This window comes from Polypterus senegalus, chromosome 10, assembly GCF_016835505.1.
Source record: "Polypterus senegalus isolate Bchr_013 chromosome 10, ASM1683550v1, whole genome shotgun sequence".
NCBI lineage: Eukaryota > Metazoa > Chordata > Cladistia > Polypteriformes > Polypteridae > Polypterus > Polypterus senegalus.
The window spans coordinates 165,687,418-165,705,498 of NC_053163.1; the positions used below are offsets into that span (position 1 = coordinate 165,687,418).

The 18,081-nt window shown below is 47.2% G+C and overlaps 2 protein-coding genes across 7 annotated transcripts in view; both read left to right on the forward strand.

The window, feature by feature from the left end:
* cdc14ab (cell division cycle 14Ab) overlaps nt 1-3,994 on the forward strand; it is an 87,277-nt gene extending 83,283 nt beyond the window's left edge. For all 6 annotated transcript variants that reach the window (XM_039767300.1, XM_039767296.1, XM_039767298.1 and 3 more), the window contains one exon: nt 1,131-3,994. In XM_039767300.1, the coding sequence (XP_039623234.1) occupies nt 1,131-1,179 (49 nt within the window). In that variant the 3' untranslated portion in view covers nt 1,180-3,994. The remainder of the gene's footprint in view (nt 1-1,130) is intronic.
* An 11,305-nt stretch (nt 3,995-15,299) lies between these two features.
* gpr88 (G protein-coupled receptor 88) lies at nt 15,300-17,668 on the forward strand. Its single transcript, XM_039767302.1, has one exon. The coding sequence runs from the start codon at nt 16,047-16,049 to the stop codon at nt 17,037-17,039; it is 993 nt and encodes a 330-aa protein (XP_039623236.1). The 5' UTR covers nt 15,300-16,046; the 3' UTR covers nt 17,040-17,668.
* The last annotated feature ends 413 nt before the right edge of the window (nt 17,669-18,081 follow it).

Sequence of the window (18,081 nt, forward strand, 5' to 3'; positions counted from 1 at the left end):
GAGATCCATATGCTAACAGATGAGAGAGTGAAGCTTCACGCCAGCAAACAAACGCCCACAAAACTGGGGAGCTTGCGTACATATGAATAACCACAAACGCGTGCATGGAGTTGGGAGAAGTACAGACACTGACCAGACATGCCAGAGTGAACCTCAAGTCCACACACACAAATGACGACGACCGCCTTCTGCTTTAGAATGAAGGGCCCGCTGAGCAATTCGATGTGCATGCCATCTTTTAGTAGGATGCCAGCAATGGAGTGGTGTGTGTGTGTGTGTGTGTGGCTGTACCCTAGAGCTGTGGGAAGCGTTCTAGGCAGGTGACGTTCACGTGAGACTTATGGAGTCTTACTGATGAGCAAGTGGGCTGAAACACAAAGAAGATGAATCTGAAGCTGAGCGAAGTAGACCTGGCAACTACAAGCGTAATACTTGCACACAAGGCACCCCTGCTGTCCTCCTGCTTATGTGCCTCTCCATTGTATATTCTCCTGATGTTGCTTGACTTTGGTTTGTGTAGATGAGGGGGGTCGGAAGTGGTTTTCCTAGACCTGTCGGAGGGTCCGTCTTCAGTGGCTTATGACAAGTAATGCGTACAGTGCAGGTGATTGACGGTTTTCTTGAAGCCCTTGGCACCAGCCTTAGGATACCAACCAGCGTTGTACAATTTAGCAGTTTGTGGTAGGTCCTCTGTAGCTGTTTGACAGACGCTATAATATAAAACAAGTCACCTGAGCACCAGGATACCTTCTTTCGAACGCATAATAGGCTGATTGAGTTTTAAGTCTTGAAGTCAATGGCATGTGCCAGCTGTTGTTTTCCTTGCCCCCTTGACTCTGGTGCGCGAGCCTGTGAAGCTCATGCCATTAAAAGTCTGCTCTTGAGCAGTTTGTTTTGCACATGCCCACCAATCAGCGGGCGCTGCTTCAACACCCTGGTGCTAATGTGATTCCATTTGCACTGTCTGCCTTCCTTCATGGGTCATAAAAGCAGATGTCATCAGCCTGCTTAAACGAAGTGAGCCACTTCTTGTCTGCGCTTCTCTCTATTATTCCCAGCATTGTACTTTAGCTTTTACAATGTGCTCGGATGTGTTTCATTTTTCTTTTTTCTTTTTCCCTTTTTTTCAGTCCCTTCAATCTGAATATGTTCAGTACTAAAGCGGCACTTCTGCGTTGAAGCTGAAGCACAATGGAGAAAGCCGGAGACAAACGAGCCGTCGCTCGCGTGGAGACAGCCAGCCGCCCCCGTCCTCCTCCATGCTGTCAGTGCTACAGGGAGAATAAAAAGCTCTCCAGCCGACTCTCTGGGATGAGTGTTTAAGATGGCTTTTATTTTATTTTTTTTTGTTTTCTTTTCAAGACTGAAAAGGCAATGGAGTTTTTTTTTTTTTTTATTAAAAAGTCTTGTGTGTAACAGAAGCACACTGGGAAATTTTTAAACAAGCTGTTTTTATATAATATATATATATATATATATATATACCATTTTATTTTTAGAAGAAAGAATTTGATGGAGATTATTTTTTCACATAAATGGTGTACCTTTTATCCCATGCGTCCTATCAAAGTAATATTTTTATGGTAAACGTTTTGCAGTTCATTTGTGCACCTTTGCTGGCTCACAGATCTGTAAGGTGGCTGAAGTGAAATGGAGCGGGCCTGCTGGAAGACAATGCTGTGCGGCCTCGGGACTTTTAATAATATTTTCATGAGTTAGCTTTGAGCAGCTTGCGGCCCACAGATACGCCTTCTGTGAATTTTAGCGCCGGGTCCTCCATTTCAGTCCTGGAGGCCTGCAGGTTTTCTTTCTACCCAGTTTAACCCTAACCCTAATTGAATTTCATTATGTGGCTTGGTTGTGATTTCGTTACTCAAGTACTAATGATGATCACACTGAGGATTTTCCCTTTCGTGTTTTTGTGGGCAGTCATTCCCTTGTTTCTCATATTTATTTCTAAACATTTTATTTGCACTGGCAGCTCATGATGCATACACAGTACGCCATTTTTTAAATGGAACCAAGTTAGCTGTAGAGCTGGTGGTTCCTTCGTCCTTTTCATGTCATTATTGACCGATACGCAATTAAAATGTTTTAAACTAAAGAGAGCAATTAAGGGTTCTGAATCGTAACCTGAGAGTTAAGAATCTAAGCTCAAAAAAGAGAGATTGCCTTAGCAGCTAATAAATGGGCTCTAATTTAGAAATTGGTTGAAGTTAAAACCTGCGGCCTAGGACACTTGAAAGGACGGCTGTGGTCCTTGCATATTTTCTGAATTTGCTGCACAAAGGTTCCTGTCCGTCTTGCACGTGTTATGCCGGGCCACCGTGTTTTGGGTTATATGAGAAACCCCCAAAGAACGGGTGAAAAATCTCACCCTGCAACACAATTCTTCCATCAAGAAAAGTGAGGCTTTGTGTTCCTGAGCACCCATAAAGTGGTGTGCCTGTTGGGATTTGATGATTTAAGTAATTCAAATATACTTCAGCCACATCTCATGCTGAAAAAGCACTTAGAAGAACAAAATAAAAAGGGACAAGGAAAATGCAATGAAAATTTATACAAAGCTTTTAATTCCCAAGAATATTGAAAAAGAACTTTCCATCTGAAAAAACGGGGCAATTTATAAGGATAACACCATGAGTGGGCTCAGTGGGCGGCTTGTGGGGATTCAAAAAAGAGAAAATAGACGGTGGAGAAGAAAATGTATTGATTAAGTTAGGACTATGCCGAGAATATGGGCACACCCAAATAATTTAGAACCCGCTACACCCCGTCCACCCACACATAATCATGCTGTACAAACTAATAGACGAGTGTGACCATTAAGATCAATAGAACATCGATAAAAACACGGAGCCTAATGAAAATAAATTGTAACCTGCGTGCAACAAATCAGTGGGTACCTTAGAAGGTGGTAATTCTGGTAGGGCTTATGGGAAACAACCCTAAATAATACAAAGGATACCCCCAAGGTTGAGTCGGGAGGTTCGCTTTGTATTCTGTAAGCGGGTCGTCCCATGCAGTATAATGTCAAACATTCAACAAGTTGGTCTGACATGGTAAGGTGCAAATTCAAAGTCCCATTTCCCACCCTTCTTCATTACACGTGTAGTTATTAAAATTGGAATGGCAGCTAATCAAACAGTGGCTCCTCACTAGATCGTGTAGGATTATAGGAGTGTGTCGACCCTCACATTTTATATATCAAAAGGGCCACCTTAGGGAATGAAGTATTACAAACTTGACCTCTTGTCGCGATTCTTTTGAAAATGGGATGTAGTTGGTGGAGAAAAGTGAATAAAGTACAGAACAAAGAAAAGTCCAGGCAATACGGTGTGAGGGCCACAGAACCTGAAGTAAAATTGCCAGAACATTCTGGAGCTTTGTGTCAGGACTGGGGCCACCCACGTGGAGGTGGCAGGCTTTTCAGTAATTGGCGGCTGCTGCTCCGTGCCACACGCCAACTCGTCTGATGTTTGGGGACAGAGGTTGTCCAGCTTTACTCTAGAAATGCATTGGTTTTTAAAGCATCCTGCAAGTGCTGCCCAGTTGGCCCAGTTTGAGACTAGTGAGCATCTTCCAGCCTCTGACCCTCTGGGATCACCAGAAGGCTTTCAAATAACATCTGACATTTAATGAAATAATATTGTCGTCTTTCTGATTCCTGTGCAAATTTCTTTTATTCTTCTTTTTTTTTAAATGTTTATGTGGAAATGTACCCTTTGTGGCTTCAGGCTCCTGAAACAGAATCACTGTAGTGACCTGCCCTGCCCTGTTGATCTGCTGTTTTTGTACAGTCCTTTTACAGACAGATGTCATGGTTGTGCAGTGCGAATCTGCAACAGAAGAGTCCTTCTATGAAATTCTACCTCTTAAATGATGAAGATTACCTGTATGATGACTTCTGTTTTTCACTGCAGTGTCTGCGTTACTGTGGATCAGTATTTTGCTGTCCTTTAAATAAATAAATAAATCACCTAACTGAACAACAGGTCAGTGGTCATTGTTGCTTTTCCTTCTTTGTCAAACAGTCCCACCCCACATGATCCATGGATGCCCCATCTCTCCACCCTCTTAAACTGACTGGCAGCAGGGTAGTGTTGCCTAGTGTCCCGTAAATGCCCATCTTCTTGGCACCACCAACACCATAAGGGGTTGCAGGCCACATCTAATTCAGGGGCCATTAGAGGTGTTTCCCCACCACAGGCACGTTGTTGTTGGGAGCCCATGAGTTCTGTACATTGTGGGTCCTGGGACACTTGTTTTCCTGGGCCAATTTCATGGCTCGCATTCCCAGAGTGCAACAGAAGAGCGATGTGGTGCAATGTAATGTGAGGTGAGTTCACAGGGAGTCTCATCGCCTTGTTGCTTTGACACGATCTCGACTGCGCAGGGCATGTTACTGCATGGAGAGTCGCACCAGGGAAGTGGCTCTGACGAGTGATGCACCATCTTCACCAATAACTCTCCAACGTCCAAACCACAAACACATTTGTAAGGCGGCGCCAATGCTTGTTGTCAACCAATCGGCACAATTTCATCACCTGAGCCCCACCCATGATGGCGACTGGTTCATACCCTGGCGCTCTAAAAGAAATAAAATACCAGGAACTACGAGAGTCCATGCGGTGGGAATGCGACAAAAGTTTGAGTTTCTAAAAATGTCTCCCAGGATTTGTTTTCGTGCCTTGGTCTGTGACTTTAGTGCATCCTGCTGGACGATGGCCTGACCTGTGTGTGTGTGTGTGTGTGTGTATATATAAGAGGGCCTTACCGTAGGAGTTCTTCTGGACAGAAACTGGCAGCGACTCTCACCTTTCTTCTTCTCCTGTGCGTTAAAGAAAAGTGTTGGCTGAATCAGAACTGCATGAAGTCCACTGCCAGAAGCAATGAAGGTAAATTCTTTTCAAGACATTTTGATTGCTAGCAATAATAGTAATTCATTTTATTTATAAGGTACTTGACATTTGTAGTAAACCTCAAAGTGCTACATAAAAAGTTTAAACAAAAATACAAGATAAAAAAAGATAAACCAATAATTAGAGGCAATTTTGTTAATATGCTTTCCTAAATAGAAACGTCTTTAGCTGTTTTTTAAAATGGCCCACAATCTGCTGTGTTCTCAGGTTCTCATTCCAGAGCTGCGGAGCGGCGGCTGCAGAGGCTCACTCACCCGTTGTACCAAGTTTGGTCACGGGGCGCAAAGGAGGTGGGTATTTGCAAGATGAAGGTTTCTTGTAGTGGATTGTGATCTAAAGTAAGAAGTTCCATGGTGAGTGAGCAGACCGAGTTTGTATTCAATATGGAGGTGAATTGGGAGCCAATGAAGTGACCGAAGGATTGGCGAGACGTGTTCATATTTCCGCACCCTCCTCAGGATCCATGTAGCACTATTTTGGATTTGTTGGAGCTTTTGAAGGCTCTTGCTGGGGATCCCGATGAGGAGTGCATTACAATAGTCCAGCCTGGAGGAGACACAGGCCTGAAGCAGCTTTTCAGCACCACAAAGGGATGTAACCCTCATTATTCTAATGGGCGTATCACGCAGTGCCGTGTTAAAGATGCCTGGTGATGTCTGATGGGTATTTGTGAGAAGTTTAGAGAGGATGCTGGAGTCGTGGGTGGGGTGGAGCCTGAAGACGTAAATCCCAGTAACTCCTCCTGATCAGTTAAGTGTTACTAATGATGTGGTGTGGAGTTACTGGCCGTCTCGACGGACTCCGAGGTCAGATGTTCTCGATGCTTTTGACTGACGTGCACAGCTGAATTTTCTTCTTGATCCTCACTCAGGGTCAGCAAGACGGATAAAAACTGTGGACCTTGGGTGCTCCTCCATAGAGGAACGTGTGTTGTAATTGGGTGAGTGACTTGTACTTCATTTACAGTAAGTACCCCGGGATGTTTTAGAGTTGCTGTTTGCTAAGCCACAACTTTTTATTATTATTTATTTTATTTTTTTTTTAGCTCACGTGCATTTCTGTCAGAAGTTACGAGAGAGATGTAAAGTTACGTAATTTGGTGTTCAATTAATGCAAAAAGATGTGAATATTTTGCTTTTTTTTTGTGAAAATAAAAAGCAGAAGGAATGTGTTAAGAGAACACACGACCCAAAAACATTTTTTATGTATGTTGATTGTCCCATATGATTTGTAGTGAAGGCCAAGAAAATGGTTTTTAATCTCGTAGCTTTGTAGAGCGCAGACGTAGACATTTCTGATAGAATGGGAGCCAACTGTGGGCAGCAGTATAAAATCGGCCGTTACTCGGGTCACGTAATGCACGTGTCCAGTCAGAAGCTCACAACGTGCGCACCGGTGGGGTTGGCAAGAACGAGTGTAACTGGTTGTAGGACCTCATCATTCTAGCGCCCTATGACTTTTATACACTGTGCACGTGTAAATTTGAAAAACATTAGCTTTCCTCAGTCACAACTATGAACAAGCTTTCCCTAATTTAAAAACCATAAATGATGTAACGCACATGAAGAACACGAGCAAACATCCACTGAGATGTGCAGGCCCAGTGAAGGTCACGTCGCATGTGTATTGTGAGCAGAGACAATGAGGAAATGCCAGTGTGGGCAAAGATATTGTTTTCATTTAAAAAATCGACGTTTTTAAGAGCAGACCTAATGTGGGGCATAGCTTTAGGTAGATGGAACTTTTATTTGTCCCAAAGGGAGAGATTTAGTTTTTACAGAAACCCCATAGTGCCTTTCATATCTAATTACTGTCGTAAAGGAAATGTGGCACACCTGATGATGGCTACCCAGCTGAAGCGTTGTCTTTAACCTTCTTTCCTTTTTGGAGTGGAAAAAACTTTAACTTTTGTAAAAGGTGACGAGGCAGACATATTGGAGAGCCAAAGAGAGGTCAGAGTACCACCCTGGTCACCAAGTTGTTTTGCCTGCCTAAGATAAAGTCATCCCTGATGGAGGATCGCAGGAATCATTGGGTAGAAGGGTCCTGCCATCAGATTGGCTGTCTCAGCTGTGGAATGGCCAATAGCGGGAGGCGGCTCTGAACAAATCCAAATCCTATTATGGGATATCCTCTATTCATCCATTATCCAACCCGCTATGTCCTAATACAGGGTCACGAGCCAATCCCAGCCAACACAGGGCGTAAGGCAGGAAACAAACCCTGGGCAGGGCGCCAGCCCACTGCAGGGCACACACACACCCCAAGTGCACACCAGGGACAATTTAGAATCGCCAATCCACCAAACCTGCATGTCTTTGGACTGTGGGAGGAAACCCACGCAGACACGGGGAGAACATGCAGACTCCACGCAGGGAGGGTATGTGACATCATCTTCTGCTCCGTACTTGTAATATTTTTATTTTTCTACTGTATTGAGGATTACTTGTGTTTTATTCTGTGTATTCTATTGTGTTGTATTGACCCCCTTTTTCTTTTTGATGCCCACTGCACACCCAGCCTACCTGGTAAGGGGTCTCTCTTTGAACTGCCTTTCCCAAGGTTTCTTCCATTTTTTCCCTACAAGGGTCTTGTCGTCTTAGAGAGAGTCAAGGCGGGGGGGCTGTCAAGAAACTGGGCCTGTTGAAGCCCATTGTGGCACTTCTTGAGTGATTTTTTTGGGCTATACACAAATAAATGGTATTGTATTTAATGTTAACACACATGGCAGTCAGTAGCTCTAGGGGTACACACTGCAAAGACGAATAGGAGCTCTGTGCCAATCTGTGCCCTGCTATAGTTGGTATAACATCTGATGCCAGCTTTGTATGGTGGAGTGGGATCGGCTGTCCCTCTTGACCCTTTTTTCTTGGCTGTGAAGGGAGAGAGGGGTGATGATAACATCAGTGCCCCCTCTTGTCCTGGGGTGGTATTGCTTACCTCATTGGTGCCATGGCGGTGGTCCCCAGACAGACGTGCACGACAACCTTTTTTTTTTTTTTTCCTTTTCTGATATGCATGCTGACACAGCCTACCCTTACTCCATTATGGTGTCTCATTTCTTTTTTTTATATAATGTCTCTACTGCCGTCTCTACTGCCGACTGCATGTTGTAAATCGGGACTATGTGGTTTTATTAATGAGCACTTTAAATTTAAAACCCAGTTCAGAGGTCGCCGACTGACTGCTGGCCTTCCATTTAAAGATCTGGAGCCCAGTTGGTGTGTCCCGGTCACACTATTACCCAGAATGCACCTAGTCTAGTGACCTGGGACGCCGCTTCACTGCCAAGCGGCCTGCACTTCTAAATGAAGGTGTCAGAGTTGCTCTTCAGGACGGCACCGTAAGGGAAGGCGTTTTTAGTTCCCAAAAGAACAATCCAGGTGAAGATTCCAGAAAGCGCATTTCTTTCTTTATTTTAGATTCTTACCAGGGTAAGACTAATGGGTTTGTCATTTTTAAAGGGACACTCTCTGCATCCCATAACATGGGCCAACTTCAGGTGTTCTTGATCTGTTGTCTCCTGCCAGGTAGCTTACATTACGTTAAAGGTTTTGTTTCATCCACAGATTAGGAACATTTTCAAGTCTAAAAAAAAAAAAAAAAGACAAATCTATATGCAAAGAGCCATTCCCAGAATGCAATGGGTCTCTGTCAAGCAGCAGGTCTACAATGCACCACACAACCCAGTAAAGCACCATTAAGGAGTCCGTGTGTTAAGAGCCATTTAAAAAGGCATGAGATGCCAAGGATGATCGCCTGATTGCCTTTTCTTTTCTTTTTCCTTGCATTGTCTTTCGCTGTTGCCTCCCACACTATTCTGTTAAAGGCCCAAAAATGTATGAGTCACCGAAAGTCGAGGCACACGGGGCAAGAATGGAATGTGGAGAACGGCGATTGCTTAGGCGGTGAGCGTGAGAAGCGTCGGAGGAGCTCACAGTTTCTCACTTCTTCTGTCAAGCCCTGCGTTGTCCTGCTGCCCCGTCTCTGCTCTCGTTTTTCAATGCGGACCCACTCATACGTTTTGAAGACGGGACTCTCGATGTAATTGTCATCTCCAGTGAGTATGGGAGCTGATCTGGGGGATCACTGAGAACTTCATGGTGCAGGATGGATTCCAGCTTTTAAAATGTGTGGTGAGAATGGGCTTGGCCAGCCTATTCACCTCGATTGGCCAACATAATTTGGAGGTCCCTAAAGTCCTACTGTCCACACGACTTGGTCATTCATTCCACACGTTGTCATTGAACGCAGCACAGCCCACCTTTAATGCACTCCGCGTTCACTTAGTGGGCGCCGAGTCCCAAATGGTTTCTATTGCTTCCTCTCAACTCATCTGTCAGCAGGTGATGGACATCAATGGTGGTCTGCCTCCCTGATTGGGAAAAGGCCCACCGCATACACGCTGTGGACGAGACTCTCTCTGGTGTCCATGAGTCCCACTCGTCTGCCGTCATTTGTTGAACTCGCTTGTGCCCTCGAGTCCTCTTGATCCATTAAGTGTGTGGTGTAAGGTGCTCTAGGATATGAAACCCAAGGGGACTTCAAGGACCACTCCGCCCAGGTTACTTGGCCACACGGGCAAGCAAATGTCTTTAATCTCACATTTAGTTTATAATTCAGCGGTCATGGTGGGCAGCCAACACAGGAGAAAAACAAAAGATATCGAAACGTCTCGCGTTACTCGTGTCGTGTAATCCACGTGCAAATTCATCCATTTGTTTGCTCACAACATTCCTGGCGTGTTTTTTTTTTTTACTACCACAGGTTTTAAATAAACTGCTTCCAGAAAACGCTTCTGTGAATAAAGACGGAAAATACATGTGCACACACACACACACATGAATTGAAGACCCGCCTCTCTGCCTCATTCATTGGTCAAAAGACCTGTCTCGAAAAGCACAGAATTGAGGGAACGTGTTGTACTTTTTACAGAATTAAATATCAATAGTGGAAGAAAAATTCCTACTTTTTGCACATTTTGAGCATTCGACTGCATAGCAGACGTACGGATTGTGAGACACAAGTAGCGTGAGAATTCTTGTTTTCTTGACCAGCATTGGTGACTGTTACGTTCCATTAGATGCTAAACTCTTTTCTCTTGTTCTTCATGAAAGCATGAGATTGAAAATTTTTTTTATGGTTTTGGATGGAGTGCAACTTTCAGTTGAGAAGCGGTCATCTCTGTGGACTGCAGGGGACCAGTTTGTGTATGCAATGCGTTAACATCTGTAAATACTGGCAAGTACCCGTATAGTGCCTTTGCGCAGCTTTCACCCTGGAGAGGTGATGCAGGTTGGTGTTCAATGCAAATCTAAACATAAAACCGAAAGACGACACACTGGGCGCGTCATTAGCAACAACCACGGTCCCTGTCATGACATTAAGTTGGGTTTTCTGCATCTTCAGGGTAAGTACATGTGACATTAACTGGTGTCATTAAATGTACCAGGAGTCAGCTGGTCCGGATCGGATGTTACCAGAATGGCTACAGCTCCCCTTGACCCACTTTAAGGGCTGGAATGGGTTAAGAAAATAAGTGGGCCTTTCACCACAGTCCTTAGTAAAGGATACGTGTCCGAGTATCTGTGTGTTCATCTGGCTGCTATGTCTCTGTCATTCAAACATTTGTAGTAATAAAATGCATGGCATTTATTATTCCAACAGATGGCGCATCAAACATTTGTAATAATAAACTGTATTGGATTTGTCATTCTGACAGATGGGGCATCAAACATTTGTAGTAATAAAATGCATTTCATTTCTCATTCTGACAGATACATGGCACATCACAAACATTTGTAGTAATGCATCTTATTACTATGAACATTTGTGATGTACCCTCTGTTGGAATGACAAATGAAATGCATTTTAGTACTATGTTTTTCAAAATGCATTCCAATAGATGTTAATGTTGAATACGCTGAGATCGACGTTGATTACTTCAATTTCATTCCACCATGGACGGGTAGCGAGTATCCTTATGTAGCGCCTACATGTCATATCAGGGGTCTCGGACTCTTGTGCTCGGGCGCTACTGAGCCTGCAGCTTTTCATTCTGACCATTTTCTTAATAAGTGACCAGTTTTTGCTGCTAACTAACTTTTTTGCATTCATTTTAATTGACTTGCTATTTAAGAATCAAACTCCTTAATATTTTTTATCTTGATTAGCATCCAAAAAAAAATACTGAGATACAAAATGAGCCAACGCATGACCAGCCACCTGTGTCCATCATATCCACCGTATCTGGTGGATTTCTCCGTCATGCTGATCTGCTCAGGTCCACTAAACATTCTGATGGTGTCCTCAGAAAAAAGAAAATGGACCGTTTCGGGGAAGTCTGCTGTAGCCCTGGAATTTAAATCGGGGGGATTAAGTAAGAAACTGGTTGGAGTTTGGGGCTGCGACTCAGCCGGTCAGCTGTTGGCTCACTGACTTCACATCTCATTTCTGTTTGGCTGCCGTTTACAGAAAAACGAAGCCCTTCAGTGGGACGCAATCTTGGAAAAAAAAAACGAGTCCTTTAAAATGAAGGAAAGAAAACCAGCAAAGACTGATCATGAAAAGGGTGAGAATGAAAACCTGCCGCTACAGCAGCCCTCCAGGACCACCACGTTAGATAATTAGACGACTAAGAATTGGTTGCTAGCGTTTCAGAAAAGACGTCCTAGGTAGCTCAGCAGGCTGCCTTCAGATGCGTCGTTCGATTTAGAAATAAAAAAAGGCAAACTTGGTCACAGATGAAAATGGACAGCCTGCTTGTAAAGTGTAAAGGAGCGTCCCCCCTTTCCCGGGATTCGGTATCATACAAATTTTTCCAGGGATTTTAATTTTTCTTCCTTTCATAATCTAAGCGAGTTGGAGGCAGTCATCATGTGCTCCCGCCAATCCCAGTCGTGTGCTGCGCCATCCCCAGCCTGGCGGCCCAACAAATCAAGCGGTCGTTGGTGGGCTCTGCACGTTTACCAGGATGTATAATTCAGAGACGAGGGTTAAGGAATGAATGGAGGTTTGGGCTCTGCAAACACAAGCGGAGCTCGTCCGTCCGTCCGTCCATCTGTCTGTCTGTCTGGTGTTTTACGTGCTATGATACAAAGGGGTAGGGGGGGCCCGAGATTGCCGCAGAACTCGCCATGCCTGTTAACCCTTCGCACAGCCACTGGATCTGTCGGGCAACACGTTGCTTGACTGTCCAATGATAAAGAAAGGGGTTTAGAAACATGAAACCTCAGGGGTCCCGAGTCACACAATTTGACACCCCCGGTGATTTCTTGGACGATGAGGTTGGCGACTGCAGTCATCAAGCACGACGGCCCCTCTGATTAGAAGTCGGGTAACGCGACAACCTCACTTTTTTTTTTTTTTTTCCCCCTTTCCCCTAAATATTTTACCCTGGAAGTTCATCTTCAAAGTGGTTCAATGGAGACCCTTTGCAAGTGGCCCATGATGCATTGCATGGGTTCAGCGTAATAGTGATGGCTTGACCCCCATCACCTTACATGGTTGATTTCCAGCACTTTTTATTTTTCAGTTGCAGCCTTCATTTATGTAATGTAGGCGAGTCCGGGGCAGGGGCAGGCAGTGCCCTCCCATGAGGGAGAGTCGTGTCGTCTGACTTCCCAAGCCAGGTTGTAGCTCGCCTTGACCGGCTTTGACCGGTTTGATTTTGTCTTGAGTCATAGGGGTGGGGGGCTCACGTGTGTGCAAGATGAGATGACCGCTGAGTGTTTACCTGGCAGTAAAATGCATGCATACTGCAGCGATGAAGACCATGGAACACACGCACACGAGAGGGGCTCCCCTGGCTTGTGTCTTGTGGGCCATAACGGAATTCAACAGAAGAGCAAAGGGCCGACGTGCCACACACGTACTTGTACTCCGTACACTCGGTGCCTGAAACGGGGGGCGAATGTGAAACTGTGATCTGACTTGACAGCACCAGCCTGCTAGTCGTGTAAGTTGGCATCCTCGGGCGGTGAGATCAGCACTGTAGTCATCATCTTGGACGTCCCCTGTGACAACAGGTGGTCTAAGGCAGTGCCACCGTCCCTTCTATAAACCCGTTTCGTCCCAGCGCTTTCCAATCAGACAATCTTTCATTTTGCATTTGTTGTTAATATTGGTGGGTTTTCAGCAGGTTGCTCTCTTTGGCTGCAGTGTCATTATGTCACCCTGCCGTGACTCCGAGTTCAGCTCCTGGCCCTGTCATTCACTCTGTGAACTTTGCCAGTTCTCTCCCAAGTTGGCACTCTGACTTTAGCCCACCCACGCGCTTAGGAAGGCAGCTGGCGACTCTCCCTTTCAGACACCTTCAAAGCAGGCAGCGGCTTTGGAGGTCTGTGCCTTGATGCTCTAGCAAATGAGACCCCCGAGGATGCGATTTTAAAAATGATGACCATGGGGTCCGTGCCAAGTGACTACGGGAGTCTAAGCCCGTGCCAAGGAAAAGCACATCAGTGAGAAAACTTTGAAGATGAGGGTTTGTTTGGGGCACATGTGGGTTCTAATCGCGTTCCCCAACCTCAATGTGATTTTTTTTTTTATTGATTGTTATCTCTGCTTAGAAAATGGCGCAGTTCTGCGTCCTGATAGACCTGCTGGTCAAGTTCACGAGCGAGTCCATGTTGTCCCTCAGTGGCTGTGTTTGTGTGAGTGGATCCTGGCACAGTTTAGAGGACCATTTCCTGCCTTAGGCTCTGTGCCATCATAAGTATCTTCATCCCAACGTGACCCTGAAGCAGGTTTGAAAATGTGAAGTCTAATGAAGTCCTCCTTCAAGCTTAACCTCCTCGAGAATCTTCTGTGAACTCTTGAAGGTGGAGGAGGACCACCGCTTGCTTCTGTATTAGCGACCATGGACTGGCATCCCATCCCCTCCAGGACTGACTCCTACCCTGGCATCCAGTGATTCCTGCGATCCTAATCAGAATTACTGGATGGACTCCCTGTACGGGTGCGGCCCTATTCTCACGTTAGGCCCTCTAAAATTGTCATCGAAATAAACGAAGGACGGTGGATTTAAAACATCTTCAGAGCCCTGCACTTTCTGCAGCCTGTCATGGAGTCCATTTTAAATGGATACGTTTGACATATTTGCCCATCAATCTGCACTCGGTAACCCATAATGACAAAGTGACATCTTCGGAGAGGTTTTCAAATTTATTAACAATCAAAAGTTGAAATCTCTCCTTCCTCAAGGTATGAAGACCCTTTGCTGTGGCCCTCCACATTGTGCTCAGGTGCCTCCTAGATGTTTCTAGAACTTGAGTGGCATCCACCTGTGGTCAGTTAAACTGCTTGGACGTCACTTGGAACGGCACACGTGTCCCTGTGTGTTTGAAGGTCCATTAGACCTCTGTGATCAAATTAGGCTGAGGCACTGATCAGGGTGAAGGGATAAAAACGTTTAAAGCTCCGAGTGTGGGGTCAAGGGTTGTGAAATGGAGGAAGTTTGGAACCATCAGGACTCTTCTTCGAGTCGGCTGTCCAGCCAAACTGAGTAACCGGGCAAGAAGGGCTCTGGTCAGGGAGGAGGCCGGGCAGCCACTGGTGATTCTAACAGAGCTTCAGCTGTCTTCTGCTTCAGTGGGAGGAGGACCTGTGGGGGCAGATGACCAACTGGGGGGCAGTCTGTCAGACGGACATTCATGGTAGGGGGTCTCCACCGGTCACTCTTGACTGAAGAGCCTTTAAAGGACTCTGAGAGCTGAGAGGAGAAGATTCTCTGATCTGGTGAGACACACATTGGACTCTTTGGGTGGAACTCCAAGCAGTGTGTCTAGTGAAGACCACCACCTGCCTAATAATAACATCTCAATGGTGAGGGGGTGCAGGGAGATGGTCAGAACTGAGGGTAGGATGAATGCGGCCAAATATAGAGACGTCCTCGAAGAAAACCTCAGGAGTGACGCCACCTCAGACCGGGACAACAGTGACTTTGGGACAAGTGCTGGGGTGGCCCTGGCAGAGCCCAGACTCGAATCCATTAGCAGATGTGTGGAGAGACCTGAAGATGGCAGTTCAGACGCTTCCACCCCAAATCCAGGAGTGCAAAGCTTGTAGAGACTCGGCCAAGAAGACGATGAGCTGGTATTGCTGCCAAAGGGGCTTTACAGGGTACTGAATCGAGGGCTCTGAATAGCAATGAGCATTTCAGTTTGTGGCTTTGAGTAAATGCGCGGACCTTTCTGAAGACACGTTTTCACTTTGTCATTCTGGATTATCGAGTGTAGAGAGAGGGGCAGAAATGTTTGATTTCGCCATCTACAACACAAAGTGTGCAGGAAATGGAAATGGAGACTTTCTGAATCCACTGTGTCTGTGCCCAGTGTTACTGGTGCCACAATGTGCCAATGCCTGTCCAAGAGCCCCCTTCCCAGCTTCACCCCACTAGCTCTTCGCGCGTGCACGCGCACCCAGACCCCCACACCCCACCACTACTACTTGACATACACGAGTAAGCCCGTTGGTGAGGTGGGGGGTTCGCGTGGGTCTCCCGGCCGGGATGCGGTGTCCCCTGCGACAATAGATAGCGAGACAGAGAGAGCGCGGATGAGTTTTCGGTCACCTGCTTCTTTTTTTTTTTTTTTCTTTAATCCGGGACGGCCAGCCGACTTCTTTTCGTTCAGTGCGCTTTCCGGTGCGCGCAGCCTTTAACGCATGGCGCTGCCATTTGTCTGCCCACAGCTGTTATGTAAACGGCACCGACGTGCAGACAAGGCTGCGATCTGATCAAGGCAGAGACGGCGTGTCCTCCATCGCTGAAGATTCCTCGTCCTGATGTCGCATTACCGAGTAACAGAAATGCAGTGAGCGGCGAGCGATTTGGCGCGAGAAGAAGGGCGCGTTATTGGCGGGCGGGAAGTCCTATATGGCGCCTTTAGTGTGCGGTTTTTGCTCCGACGGAGGGGTGCCAGGCGTGGACCAACGCCATGCCATGCAATGCCAAGCAGAGCCGCCTTGTCTGAATTATTCATGAGCTCCGGCGGGGCTCTGTCGTGTGATGCCCCGAGCGCTTTGGGCTAAAGCCGAATAAGCCGCCGCCGTCAGCCTACCAGTCCGCAGCGGGTCGCGAACACAGCATCGGCCGGTGGAGGACTGACTCATGGACGGTGACTCGAGATGAGGAATGCTTCGGAGGAGCGGCTGGTGTGGTGTGAGGACAGGACGGGTGCCAGGATCTACCTGGCCGTGCTCTACTCGCTCATGTGTGCGCTGGGCACGCCGGTCAACCTGCTGGTCATCTACCTGGCGCTCTCCTTCAAGAAACTGCGCACCTCGAGCAACGCCTTCATCGTCAACGGCTGCGTGGCTGACCTGTTGGTGTGCGCTTTCTGGATGCCCCACGAGGTGGTGCTGGTGAGCCGAATCGTACCCATGGCCACTGGGCACCACACGTTCAAGGAAGCGCTGCTCTTCATTGGCATCGTGGTGTCCCTCCTGTCGCACTCCCTCATCGCCCTCAACCGCTACGTACTCATCACCAAAGTGCCCGCCACCTACCTGTCGGTGTACCAGCGGCGGAACACCGCGGGGATGATCTCCGTCGCCTGGTTGCTGCCCCTCCTGTTCCTCCTGCCCTGGCTGGCCGTGCGACAGGTTACCCCGGTGGACTGCCTCCCGCTGCGGGGGCCCTACACGGCCAGAGCGACCTCTTACGGCGCGGGGGTCCTGACCACCACCATCCTGGTGCAGACCACCATCGTCCTCTACTGCTACTTCCGAATCTTCCGCAAAGTGAAGAGCAGCGTCAAGAGGGTCAGCGTTTTGAATTTCCAGATCGTCAACAACCTGCCGTACGGCTTCCACCGCAAAGACAAGCGCCTGGGCTTCTCCATGCTGGCCGTGTGCGGGGTCTTCCTGCTGACCACCGGGCCCTTCTTCTGGGTGTGCCTCCTGGGACTTTTCCGGAAGATGCCCCCAGCAGCCCACACCGTCACTTGGCTCGTCTTCTCCTCCCTCTTCGTCTTGAACCCTCTCCTCTACACGTGGAAGAACGAGGAATTCCGCAAGGCGCTAAAAAGCACCGTGAGGGGCTCGTCCGCCGTGGTCAGCGTCGAGCCGCCGGTGGTCGTGGTGCAGGCGGTGTCCCGGCACAGCAGCGCGACCACCTGAGCCGCACAGATCCCCAAACACCTGGGCAGGGCGTAGAAGAAGAAGTTTGTGATTGTGATGAGGATGATGATGATGATGAACAGAATCGCAGACAGTTTGGGTTCGGTGCGACTGGAGCCGCAAATCAAAGGGGGTCCCAAAGGATACAAGCAGTCATTTTATCTTCAAGTCGTCTTGGATTTCGAGTGGATATTTAAAGGACTGTTCAGACAGCAAACGACGCGAATGTTGGTTTACTGACTTTTAGAGGCGAAGGAATACAAACAATGTCTTTTAGCGCACCTGGCGACGCGAGGGAGGCTCCGTTTATAGCGCACTGCGCGCTACTCCGATAATAAAAGCCGCTGCTTTCCGTAATCTCCCCTGGCAACAGAGGCCTCTGCAGCCATACGGACAGACGAGAAAAGTCCTGTCGAATTACACTTTGGGTTTTCTCCTTCTCCTTCTTCGCATAGCAACAGGCGTTTGATTGTTTTTTTTTTTTATTCTATGCCAGAGACAGTAATGCGCGCATTCGACATTTGTGTTCTCATCTTATTTCAGTGCCAGCGCAAAAGGAAGAATCGATCATATCAAAGCCAATTACACATTTCTGTAACTCAATACCGTACAATGTTTCTTTTTTAATTAGGGGGCCGAGGAGTCAGAATTTGGCATCAGGTACGCAGCATCAGCACCCAAAGGCTAACGCCCGTGAAAGCCCGCTAGTAAGAAGTGCTCGGGTGATTCTTATTGGCTCTTCACCGGATCACGCCCTTCTCTGAACCAGCCGTCTCTGAGAAGGGCGTGGTCCGTGCATGAGCCAATAAGAATCACGCGGGAACTTCTTACTATGAGGATTTAAGGCCTCGGGGTTCAGTGAAGGGCGTGGTTCACTGCCGAGCCAATCGGAACCATGGAAACTAGTAAAAAGTGCCCTCGCGGTTCTGATTGGCTAGGTGCTTGACCACGCCCTTCACGAACCCAGGAGATGACAAAGCAAACAGACTGTCTGCAGCGTGCTGCCTGCTAATCTAAAGAGCGCACCTCGACACGAAACACC